General features: G+C 41.5%; 1 protein-coding gene across 3 annotated transcripts in view; it reads left to right on the top strand.

The window, feature by feature from the left end:
- DHX8 (DEAH-box helicase 8) overlaps nt 1–13,008 on the top strand; it is a 28,981-nt gene that overhangs the window by 9,270 nt on the left and 6,703 nt on the right. For all 3 annotated transcript variants that reach the window (XM_036339631.1, XM_036339632.1, XM_036339633.1), the window contains 9 exons: nt 144–241; nt 1,422–1,569; nt 2,765–2,946; nt 3,358–3,552; nt 3,864–4,049; nt 4,396–4,606; nt 4,953–5,134; nt 8,153–8,293; nt 11,640–11,795. In XM_036339631.1, the coding sequence (XP_036195524.1) occupies nt 144–241; nt 1,422–1,569; nt 2,765–2,946; nt 3,358–3,552; nt 3,864–4,049; nt 4,396–4,606; nt 4,953–5,134; nt 8,153–8,293; nt 11,640–11,795 (1,499 nt within the window). The remainder of the gene's footprint in view (nt 1–143; nt 242–1,421; nt 1,570–2,764; nt 2,947–3,357; nt 3,553–3,863; nt 4,050–4,395; nt 4,607–4,952; nt 5,135–8,152; nt 8,294–11,639; nt 11,796–13,008) is intronic.

Raw genomic sequence — 13,008 nt, 5'->3', positions numbered from 1 at the left:
ACTTGCATTTCTGTCCTTTTGACCTTGGGAGGCAAATTTGGTGATGATTTCTGGTGCTTATGGAAATTAATTCTTTTGATGAAAATGGTTGGTCACTTCTCTCTTTTGTTGTTGACTAATTCTTCTTTTTGGGGGACTTTTAGATGAGGACCTTGAGATCGAACTGGTTGAGGAAGAGCCTCCCTTCCTGAGAGGGCACACCAAGCAAAGCATGGACATGAGCCCTATTAAAATTGTTAAGGTGAGAAATGCTGGGACTCTAATCTGAACTTGTCAAGTGAACTTCTTAATGTAACAATTCAGTTTTCAGAGCAGTTTATTAATCTGTGTAACCAGAACTCAGACCTCAGGAGGTAGTATTGACTGTTGATTAGGGTCTAGAATATTTTTGTTTTAAAAGGATATTGACCCTGCTTTTGCCTTTGTAATTCTTATACTTTTTTTTTTTTTTTAAGAAGCAGAGATAAATATGTGTGCTTGATCTACCATCACAATTATGCCCAGGCCTTAGGGCTTGAATCATAACCTTGCATATTCAAAGGCAATTTGGAAGGGTTTACTTGCTGTTGGCCCCTAACATAAAGCTATTAGCACTGGGTGTTGTGGCCTGTCTGTCAGGAGAAGAATTCATGGAACAGTTAAGATAAAATTTTAGATTTGGAGAAGGGTTTTCTTAAAGGTCTCTCAGCCCAGCCACCCATTCAGTGCTTGTATTCACCCATGTATCCTTCTTCAGTGTTCCTCCATGTGGTCTTCTCACATCTGCTTGACATTGTTGGTGGTAGGGAAGTCACAGCCCTAAGGAAACTCATTCCACCTGCAGGTGGATCTGATCATTTGTTCTTTAGGTGGAACTGAAATCTGTCTACCAGAAGTGTCCCCAGTGGTCTTCATTTTAGTTCTTGGGTCCATACAGAAGAATTTTTATTCCTTTTTTTAAAAAAAAATATTTTTATTGATTTCAGAGAGGAAGGGAGAGGGAGAGATAGGAACATCAATGATGAGAGAATATCATTGATTGGCTGCCTCCTGCACGCCCCCTACTGTGGATGAAGCCTGCAAGCGGAGCATGTGCCCTTGACCGGAATCTAACCTGGGACCTTCCATTCTGCAGTCCAATGCTCTATCCACTGAGCCAAACCAGCTAGGGCTTTATTCCTATCTTATATGTTCTATCTCTCTTGGGGTTCTCAATTTTAAGTCAACATCCTCAATTCCTTCAGTGATTTATTATTGTCCTTGTTCATTTTCTCTGAATTAGCTACACTTTCTTTCACGTAGTCTGGTATGTTGATATGAACTGTTTTTCTAGGTGGGTCTTATTCTTTAGGTTCAGGTGGTTTAACATCTACATTTTATTTCCTGGACATCTAATGCATGCTGAGATCCCACTCTAATGTTGCTTTGTCCTCTTGCATTAGAACCCGGACGGCTCGCTCTCTCAGGCAGCCATGATGCAGAGTGCCTTGGCCAAAGAAAGACGGGAACTCAAGCAAGCCCAGCGAGAAGCTGAGATGGATTCTATTCCCATGGGACTCAACAAACATTGGGTTGATCCTTTGCCTGATGGTAGGACCCTAGGAGTGTGTGTGTGGGGGGTGAACTTAAAAAAAAAAACTGACCCTTTAAAGTATGCTGGGAGGGGCACTGCCAGCACGTACCAAAGATTTAGCCTTGGGTTTGGTGATTTGCTTTTTCCTTTAGTTAAAGCATGTTTTTTTTTAAACAAATGTTTAACATAAAAAATGTTTTAGTAACCCTGGTAAAATTATTAAACTGGCTGAGTTTTTCTACTGAATAACTTAAAAATAATGCAGCTTTGAAACTTCCCTTTTCATCTAATTTTTTGTAAAATAAATATTAATTAACTGCTGGATATAGTCATGACAAGTATTTTGTTAATTTGTGTTAGGCAACTGAGGATACAGCTGCTTTGATGAGACAATTTAGTGGGGAAGGTTATGTTTATCAAATAATTACCAAATAACTAAGTCATGACCAGTGCTGTATGGAGAGGTACAGATAGTGTAGTTGGCTGCAGTGGGTCACTTCCCTGGGAAAGTCTGTTAAAAGGGGCTGGGGAGTGTGTTCTGGGTTGAGGAATAGCCTGTGCTGAGGCTGTGAGGTGGGAAAGAAGGTGTGTGGCTGGAATACAGAGTAATGGGTGAGTGGTGGGGGATGTAGGATGGAAGGCTAGGACTTGGTAGATGGTATTAGGAATTAGGGCTCAATTCTGAAGTTCACTGGGAAATGTCGCATAGTTCCTTTTTTTAAAAATAATTTATTTTTAAAATTGATTTCAGAAAGGAAGGGAGAGGGGGAGAGAGAGAGAGAGATAAAAGCATCAATGATGAGAGAGAATCATTGGTCAGCTGCCTCCTGCACGCCCCTTACTGGGGATGGAGCCCACAACCCGGGCATGTGCCCTTGACCGGAATTGAACCTGGGACCCTTCAGTCCATAAGCTGACTCTCTATCCACTGAGCCAGACCGGCTAGGTCTGTTGCATAGTTCTAAGCAGGAGTGTGGCATGATCAGAGTTGCATTTCTAAAGGATTTTGAGGGTGCACTGAAGAATGGCAGGAATAGACACTGATAAATTAGGAGACTTTTATAATACTAGTTCAGGGGGGAGAGGATGGTGGCTTGAACACAGAGCTAACAGAGAGGAGGGATGTACTGGAGAAATCTGATTTGTTGAATGTGGAGGAGGGGGCAGTGGGGTAGCTTGAGGACAATATTAAGTTACTTGTTTCCTTTACAGCGGAAGGCAGGCAGATTGCTGCCAACATGAGGGGTATTGGGATGATGCCCAATGACATCCCCGAGTGGAAGAAGCATGCCTTTGGGGGCAACAAAGCTTCTTATGGAAAAAAGACCCAGATGTCAATCCTTGAGCAGAGAGAGAGCTTGCCTATCTACAAACTGAAGGAGCAGCTGGTCCAGGTGAGAAGCCCCTTTATGATACAGTGGTCTGGGAATAAGATGACATGTTTTAATTGAAATTAGCTGGACAGGTGTGTGAAATGACTTTTCCAAAGGGGATAGGAAAAAATCCAGAACATTTCCAAGTGGTTTTTTATTGATTTTAGAGAGGAAGGGAGAGGGAGAGACAGAAACATCAGTGATGAGAGAGAATCTCATTGATTGGCTGCCTCCTGCCTGCCCTCTACTGGGGATTGAGCCTGCAACCCAGGCATGTAATCTTACATCCTGGTTATAATCTTACCATATGTATACTAACTATTGTGTATGCTTTTTTCTCCTTTAGTGTTAGGACATCCGCATTCGTTATTTTACTCCAGAGTGATGTGTGGCCAATTTTAATGACTGTATTTGTATTCTGTTGGCTTTCAGGCTGTCCATGACAATCAGATCCTGATTGTTATCGGAGAGACAGGATCTGGGAAGACAACGCAGATCACCCAGTACCTGGCGGAGGCGGGCTACACTTCCAGGGGCAAGATTGGATGTACTCAGCCCAGAAGAGTGGCAGCCATGTCAGTGGCCAAAAGAGTGTCAGAGGAGTTTGGTTGTTGCTTAGGCCAAGAGGTAAGTGGGTGGTGAAGCTGTTCTGTAAAACCCTGAAGAAAGGGTAAGGCCAGGTCTCAGATTTCTATCTATAGAGTGGGAATAAATGCAACCTTTTTTCAGGTTTCTCCTGAGGGAGAGGGATTCCCATCGTCATCATTGATATGTTCAGGATCAAGTCCAAGGTTGATTTTACTATGAGGAAATCACTGTACATCTTGGTTAAATTCTTGTCTATCAAGATAACGGTAAAGGTTTGACTGGGCTGAAATCTTGCCTGGTGATTACACAAAGGAGAGATTTGTGTCTAAGATTTTGAACTTCTGCTTTAGGTGGGCTATACCATTCGATTTGAGGACTGTACCAGCCCCGAAACAGTCATCAAGTACATGACAGACGGGATGTTGCTCCGAGAGTGCCTGATTGACCCCGACCTCACGCAGTATGCGATCATCATGTTGGATGAGGCGCATGAGAGAACAATTCACACTGATGTGCTCTTTGGATTGTTGAAGAAGGTAACTGGGTATACTTTGGTGACCCTCCTAGCTGTTGAGAACTGAATTCTGGGAATTGGATTTGAGTACCTGTGCCTTTTTGGGTAGTCCTTTTTTAAATTAAAAAGAAATTTTTTAAAATTGATTTCAGAGAGAGTAAGGGAGTGGCGGAGAGAGATACAAATTTAAATGATGAAAGAATCATTGATCAGCTGCCTCCTACTGGGGATTGAGCTCATAACCCGGGCATGTGCCCTGACTGGGAATTGAACCATGACCTCCTGGTTCATAGGTTGATACTCAACCACTGATCACACCGGCCGGGCAGGGTAGTCCTTTTTAGTAAGCACATCACATTTCCCTTTAGACAGTTCAGAAACGGCAGGACATGAAGCTGATTGTCACCTCAGCTACCTTGGATGCAGTGAAGTTTTCTCAGTACTTCTATGAAGCTCCCATCTTCACCATCCCTGGTCGAACATATCCAGTGGAAATATTGTACACAAAGGAACCTGAGACAGATTATCTGGATGCCAGCTTGATCACCGTCATGCAGATCCATTTAACAGAACCACCAGGTAGGGGGGAAAGAGGATTTTTTCCTCTTAGGCCAAAAGTCAGTGTGGTTATCTTTTTCATTCAGCTTTCTAAAAATGCCTTTTAAATATTGTGTTAGGCTTACATGTTTGAAATGGCGGTGCTAAAAATAGAAATAAGATTGGTATGCAGGGTTTAAATGCACCTATTTAAACATAGACACGAATTATAAATAAGTAAGCAGAATAAACAAATGAATAAAAACCTCTTTATTAGAGATTGGAATTTGAGTGTGCTTTCTGTCATTTGGAGCTCTGTTAATGTCACTAGGGGCTTTGGATAGAAGCCACACACACAAAATAAATTGATGCCCTGTTCTCTTCTTAGGTGACATCCTGGTCTTTCTGACTGGTCAGGAGGAGATTGACACTGCCTGTGAGATCCTGTATGAAAGAATGAAATCCCTGGGACCTGATGTTCCAGAGTTGATTATCCTCCCAGTGTACTCTGCTCTTCCCAGTGAGATGCAGACGCGAATCTTTGACCCAGCTCCACCCGGCAGCAGAAAGGTAACCCTGGGCAGAAATGAGGCTCCCTTGTGCTTGCCCTAATGGGGATTGCTTAGGTATATGTAAGTCTTGTTTATTATGTTTTAGAGACTGGTCCAGTCAGTTTGCTAAGGAATGTGGGTTTTGTATGTGATCCCTGCTTCTTTTCTTTTTTTCATTGGACAAATATTTTTTGAGCATCTTTCAGGCTTTGGGGTAGAACCAGGGTGGCAGTTTGAAGACTGGCCTCTTTCTACTGTGGGGCATCCACTAGCAGACATGCCTTTAACATATAGTGTGAAAGTGCTATTGGTGCTCTGGATACCCAGAAGGGGAGCACCCAACCATGTACAGTGGGGCCTTGACTTATGAGTTTAATTCGTTCCGAGACCAAGCTCATTAAGGAGCTAGTTAAGGAGCTCGTTAACTCAAATTACTCTGTCAACTCAATGCAAAAAAACGGCGGGAGACAGCTGGTATCTCAAAAAGCTCGTTAGTCGGGACACTCGTAAGTCAAGGCCCCACTGTATTCTTACAGGAAGTAAGGATCCAAGCTAGTCTTGAGGAACATGTGGTTGTTCATCTAAGCAAGAAGAGCAGGAGGACAGGTGTTCTGAGTAGACAGCATAGCCTGTGACAGCCTAGAGGCGAGAGAGAGTGTGGCTATTTCAGGGAGCTGAGTAGTTCCAATAGTTGGAACTGAGAGTGTATGTGCGCATATGCATGAGGCGATGGAAAAGGAGAGAGATGGATTTTTAAAAATAACAGCTTTATTGAGATATAATTTTCATACCATACAAGTTACTTCTTTAAAGTATACAATTCAGTGGTTTTTAGTATATTCACAGAATTGTGCAATCATTAATTACCATTATTGATGGCAATTAGTCATTAACCATTAATCACTACAATTTTAGAACAATTTTATCACCTCTCAACCCCCCCCGCTTCAAAACACACTTATATCCTTTAGCAATCACCCTCTATTCATCCTTCTACTCAGCCTCTGGAAACCACTAATCAATTTTTTTGTCTCTCTGAATTTATTCTGAATGTTTCATATAAGTGGGATCATATAATATGTGGTCTTTGGTAACTAGCTTCTTTGATGTAGTATGTTTTCAAAGTTCATCCATGTTCTAGTATGTGTAAGTACTTCATTTCTTTTTATTGCCAAATATCCTATATAATAAAAGCCTAATATGGTAAGTGTCCGGTCATCCATTCAAACAATCAAAGTGTAATATGCTAATGATATGCTAAGGCTGCTCAACCACTTGCATGATGTGCACTGACCACCAGGGGGCAGACAGTCGACCAGTCGACCAGTCGCTATGACATGCACTGACCACCAGGGGGCAGATGCTCCGAATGGTAGGTTAGCTTGTTGCTGGGGTCCGGCCAATTGGGACTGAGTGCTGAGCGAGACGGACACATCTTGGAGCCCTCCTGCAGTCCCTCCCCAGCTGGCCAACCTCCCACGTCCCTCCCTGACCCCAATTGTGCAACAGTGGGGTCCCTCGGCCTGGCCTGCACCCTCTCGCAATCCGGGATCCCTCAGGGGATGTTGGAGAGCCGGTTTGGTTAGATCCTGCAGGCTAGGCCAAGGGACCCCACTAGTGCACGAATTCGTGCATTGGGCCTCTAGTTGTAGAATATTATTTATATCCAAAATATGAATGTACCACATTTTGTTTATCCATTCATCAGTTGATGGATTTGGGTTGTTGCCACATTTTAGCTATTATGAGTAATGCTGCTATGAACATTTGTTTACAAGTTTTTGTATGGACATATGCTTCATTTCCTTAGGAATGGAAAACAGATGGATTTGAAAAACACTAAGGAGTTAGACTGGACAAGACATAGTGGGTGCCTGAAGTGTAGGGGAGAAGGGCAGGGGAGAGGTCAGGAATGACTCCCAGGTTTCTGGCTTGGGCAGCTGGATGGAAGATGGTGCTGAGGAGGGAAACATGGAAGAGGAGCAGGTTTGGGGGGAAAGATTGTGATTTCTTCTCTGTTCTGTTTCTGATGATTAGACTTTTTTTATTTTTATTTATTTATTTAAAATATATTTTATTGATTTTTTTTTTTTTTTTTTTTTTTTTTTTTTTTTTTTTTACAGAGAGGAAGGGAGAGGGATAGAGAGTTAGAAACATTGATCAGCTGCCTCCTGCACATCTCCCACTGGGGATGTGCCCGCAACCCAGGTACATGCCCTTGACCGGAATCGAACCTGGGACCTTTCAGTCTACAGGCCGACGTTCCATCCACTGAGCCAAACCGGTTTCGGCTAGACTTTTTTTTTTGAGAGGGCTTCTGCAGCTCTGTGGCAGGTTGAAGCCTCTCAGGGCCGGTAAGGTGCTGGCATGATTTGAGATGTTCTGGTGCCTCCTAGCAATGATTTTTCCAAGCAATTGTGTTTTATTAGCTGAACCTCTGGGTGGAAGAGCAGTGGCAGTGCCAAGCTGAGACCAATAATCTTCTAGATCACGTATACTGCTGCATACACACAAACTGTGAAATTCCTCTGCTGCCTCATGGTTCGTTTTATGATTAGGAAGAAAAAAACTCCCTCTTGTTCCACATACACAAACAGCCCATTTTGTAGTCCAGATGTCCCCGTGGGGGAAGAAAAATCTCATTTTGCCTTGGCACATGTGATGCCAGGAAGTCTGTGCTTTCCCAGGGTGCTAGAAAATTAAAATTGTAGTAATCAACGTTGGATCTAGAAGATGAGATATGTAGCCATTTGCATCAAATGAAATTGGCTTTGAGTGGCCTTTGCTTTTTCCTATTCCACTTTTCCTCTCAGGTACCCACCCCCCTTCCAATCCCAAGCTAACCCTTAAAAAGAAGGCACCTCCCCTTTTGAAGCCAAACTGAGATTGTGCTCTCTAATCCTGTAGGGAGGGAGATTGCCGCACCCTCCTTTGGGAAGATGTTGGAGTTCAGAAGTCCTGTTTCCTACCTCTTTAAAGTGCACAGCTCAGGGTGAACCTGCTTAGCTCAGTCCAGTTGTGTCCCCTTCATCTGCAGGTTGTGATTGCCACCAACATTGCAGAGACATCGCTGACTATTGACGGCATCTACTATGTGGTGGACCCTGGATTTGTGAAGCAGAAAGTTTACAATTCCAAGACAGGGATCGACCAGCTCGTGGTGACTCCTATTTCTCAGGTATGGCAGCTTCTACCAACAGCTTTCCTGAAAATCCTGGTCAATCCATTTCTGACATTTTTTATGGTTTTGTATTTTGGACTTTATTGTTTTCAAAGATGAACTTTTAAGGTCCTGGGTGCTTTCGGGAGATAAGAAAGATTTTGTGTTGTTTGTTTTTAATCTTTAGATAGTGTTTCAACATTAAAAAGCCCTATAAAATTTGAACTTAAAATAAGTTTGAATCCTAGCACCATAGATTACATAATATGGGTAGTAAGAGCCTATTTTTATTTTATTTTTTTAATATTTTGTTATTGATTTCAGAAAGGAAGGGAGAGGGAGAGAGAGATAGAAACATCAATGATGAGAGAAAACCATTGATTGCCTGCCTCCTGCACGACCCCTACCGGGGATTGAGCCCGCAACCCTGGCATATGCCCTTGACCGGAATCGAACCTGGGATCCTTCAGTCCGCAGGACAATGCTCTATCCACTGATCCAAACCAGCCATAGCAGAGCCTATTTTTAAAGTACTGTACTTAGCCAGCGATATCTGAGATAGTAACAATTCATGAGATGATCATGTGTTTTTTGGTAATTATGGAATAATTTCCTGCCTAAATTATATTTAAAATGAATAACCTGATTATCCTTTTAGAGGGCAGTTTGGCCATAATTTAGCCAAAATTTTTAAAAAACCATTTCTTTAACAGTTCCAATATATCTGAAAGTTAGGAATGGTTGAATACATATCTGAAGGTAATCCAAAAGGATTTTCACTGAATGGCTGTTTATATTAAAAGAAACTGGAAATATTCCCTCCAAAGGGAAGTAGTTTAATAAAATATGTTATATCCATGCCATAGAATGTTATATGGCATTAACATGGTGATGTGTATCTATATTTAATGACATAAACATATAACTCTGATATATTATTTGAAAGAAGTGAGCTATAAAATAGCAGGAATAGCATGATCCAATTTTTGTTTAAAAATAGATGGTGTGCACTTGTGCACAGTGTATGTGAACCTGCCTGAGACTTGAAAGTATGTAGTTGAAATGTTAGTTGAGGTTATTTTTCAGTGGTGCTGCTGGTTACTGTGCTAATGGGTGAAGTACATTTTTTTTTCTCTTTACATTTAAAAAAAAAGTGTGTAAATATATATATATATTTTTTTTTTATTTCAGAGAGGAAGGGAGAGGTAGAGAGAGATAGAAACATCAGTGATGAGGGAGAATCATTGATTGGCTGCCTCTTGCACACCCCCTATTGGGAATCGAGCCCGCAACCCAGGCATGTACCCTTGACCAGAATCAAAACTGGGACCCTTCTGTCTGCAGACTGACGCTCTATCTACTGAGCCAAACCAACTAGGGCCATCAGGCTATTCTCATTTTGAAACTCAAGTAATAGTAGCTAACACAAGTAATAGTACCCTTGCAGGGTACTTACTAAGTGCCTTACCAGGTACTGTCATAGGTGCTTTCACTTACATGAACCGATTACATTCTTGTGTCAATACTTTGAGGTAGATATTATTATCCTCATTTCTTTCTTTTTTTAATATTCTTGAAAATGTCATTTATTTATTTTTTAACTTATTAAATCTTTATTGTTCAGATTATTACAGTTGTTCCTCTTTTTCCCCCCTATAGCTCTATTCTCATTTCTCAGATGAGACTGAGACACAGAGGGGTTAAGGCAGTGGTTCTCAACCTTCTGGCCCTTTAAAACAGTTCCTCATGTTGTGACCCCCAACCATAAAATTATTTTCGTTGCTACTTCATAACTATAATTTTGCTACTGTTATGAATTGTAATGTAAATAAATATCTGATATGCAGGATGTTCTTAAGCGACCCCTGTGAAAGGGTCGTTCGACCGCCAAGGGGGTCTCGACCCACAGGTTGAGAACCTCTGGGTTAAGGTCACATTGCTGGTGGAGCCAGGATTTGAGCCTGGGCAGTCTGTGCATGTGCTCTGTACCACTTCTCGGGGTAGTGCAGGCAACTCACAGAGATGGAGAAATTAGTTACACTTGCCCTCTCTGATTTGGAGAGACATCTTAGAATGCTGTGGAGTCTGCTACCTTGTGTGGTTGCTTGACTGCCTTTGTGTGGTTAGTGACCTTTCATACTCCATCCTTTGTTTGGAGCTGGCACAGGAATTTGTAAATCCTGTTACCATTTGTAAGGCAGGTTGTTTTGTCAAAAAATGGGCCCCTTCAGATTGCTATTCAATGTTTCCTAGCAACCTGTGGCTAAACTACGTATTTATATATACACATATTTTTTAATATGTTTTTATTGACTTTAGAGAGCAAGGTAGGGAGATGGATAGAGAGGTAGAAACATTGATGAGAGAGAAAAATCGATCATCTACCTTCTGCATGCCCCCCATCAGGGATCAAGCCCACAACCTGGGCATGTGCCCTGACCGGTAATTAAACCAGAGACCTCTTGGTTCATGGGTTGATGCTCAATCAATTGAGCCACACTGGCCAAGCCATATCTATATTTTTTAAATTCAAAAATTAGCATTCCTTTCCCCTAAGTACAGAAGTAATATTACATTATTTCTGAGAAATATAAAAAATTTTAAATTACCCATAATTCTATCACTACTGTCATAATTTTGATATTTTCCTGTACACACCTTTTTCCATGTTTGTTTCTTTCATGATTGTAATTCTAATAGGCTAGTAAGTATGTTTTGTATATTTTTAAGTATTTAATTCTGGTTATTAATGTAATATGTGTTCAATATTGGATATTGATAAAGTAAAGAAAATAGGACCCATCTGCAAGCCTACTGTCAGTTAGCCACAGTTAACACTTCAGGGTATTTCTCCCCAGCTTTTTCCTTCTGGTAGTTTATACTAGATCATAAAGATTTTTTTTACAAAATCAGTATTACATTGCTTTGTAACTTGCTCTTTCACCTATGTGCGTGAACATTTACTTCTGGCATTGAGGATTTTTAAAATGGCTGTAGTCATCGTTGGGATATTAATTGTTTTAGTTCACTTACATTTTTGGCATTAACTGTCATCTTGTTTTATGCTTTGTCTTTTATGTTGTGCCACACTATTTTGAAGGTATATTTCTGTGATTTTATAATATTTCTTCCATTCACTTTGTCTATGTTTGCCTCACTTGAACAAACTTTCCTGAAATATTGAGTGTCGGAGAGGGGATGATAATAACATTGGTAGTCTTGGAAATGGTCCTAAAGGAAGTGAAATAAACCCCATTTCGGATTTTTGCCAGTAGTTAAATACCCCTCTTTTAACAGATTTCCTGGGTAAGGCTGTTAGATGATGTTTAACAGATATGTTACTTTTATATGCTCACTCCTCCAGGCTCAGGCAAAGCAACGAGCTGGCAGAGCTGGAAGAACAGGCCCAGGGAAGTGTTACAGGCTGTACACAGAACGAGCCTACCGAGATGAAATGCTGACCACCAATGTGCCGGAAATCCAGAGAACCAACTTAGCAAGCACAGTGCTCTCGCTCAAGGTAGAAATCACTGTCTTGCTAGAATGGCTTGGTGGAACAGTCCAATGCTGTGGCCTTAGTAAATTAGTCTCGGTCTTACGAACCTTGTTAAATACTTTAGTACCCTCATAGAACCATTCCCTTTGAGTGAAATGCAAATGGCTGTGATAACAGCCTTTCCACTGTGGGTCTAGGGCTAAGTTGGCACATTTGCGGTGAACACACATTTTTTTTTCCTTACCATGCTAACCAGCAGAATGTTTGCTTGTAAAAGATTTTAGTTAGGAGCATTTTCTAAAAGGATATTAGAAAAATCTAATCAGTGCCAAACTATGGACAAACATACTTCCTTCATCCCTTTAGCTTTTCGATTCAATTCTGTTCTTTTAGAACGGAAGCAAAACTCCCAGTCCAAAAACTTTGCAGAGGAAGCTATCAGTGGAGGTTTCAGACTGTTCTCTGGGGGCTTGGTTTTCATTCTGCATCATTGCTCTTCCTCCCTCAGGCCCCAGTGAGGACCTTCATTCTCCTTTGGCAGGGGGAGCCACAAGAGTAATTTTCCAGATGATGGCACACCCCCAACCCCCAACACAGATGCTACCCTGGAGGCCTGGCACTTTGCTGGTGCAGACTGCTCTGTTGTAATTTATTATTCATTCCCTGTGAGAGAGGCTAAAACAGAGCTTCAGAGAAAAACTTGCTCCAGTCTCTGGAGTGAGAACAGAGAGGCATGTGTGGCTCAAACTTCTGCTCCAGGCTGTGTGTTCGTAACAGATTTACCTGCGAGGCCCTCTGGTCTGTATTCTCCTCTCGAAAGGGGGTGCTATTAATAGTATCTGTTGTGGAGATAAATGAGATAATGCCAGGTCAAGGCAGTTGGCACATTGCTTACTGATTGCTAACATAATTTCTTACAGTCATTGTTCATACAATAAACATTTATTGAACACCTGCTGTGTTTATGGTCACGATCAGTTTATAGGAAAGACACAGAAAGCTTAGGTCTTACCACATCACCCTATGTACACATTTGGTTAATGCGTCATTCGTTTGTTTCTTTTATTCATCAAATTAGGATAACAAATGTATTGATGGCCTGCTCTGTGCCAGGCATGGAGCCTTGTTGTGTCCATGTATCTCACCGTTATGAACTCTTTGAGAGTAGGGGTCGTATCTTAGTCATCTTCATATCTCTGCCACTGAATATGATACATGACACTTCCTAGATGCACAG

This window comes from Myotis myotis, unplaced genomic scaffold (genome assembly GCF_014108235.1).
Source record: "Myotis myotis isolate mMyoMyo1 unplaced genomic scaffold, mMyoMyo1.p scaffold_m19_p_17, whole genome shotgun sequence".
Lineage (NCBI taxonomy): Eukaryota > Metazoa > Chordata > Mammalia > Chiroptera > Vespertilionidae > Myotis > Myotis myotis.
Note: the sequence above shows the minus strand (reverse complement) of the source record. Positions and strands in the feature narration are given on the sequence as shown.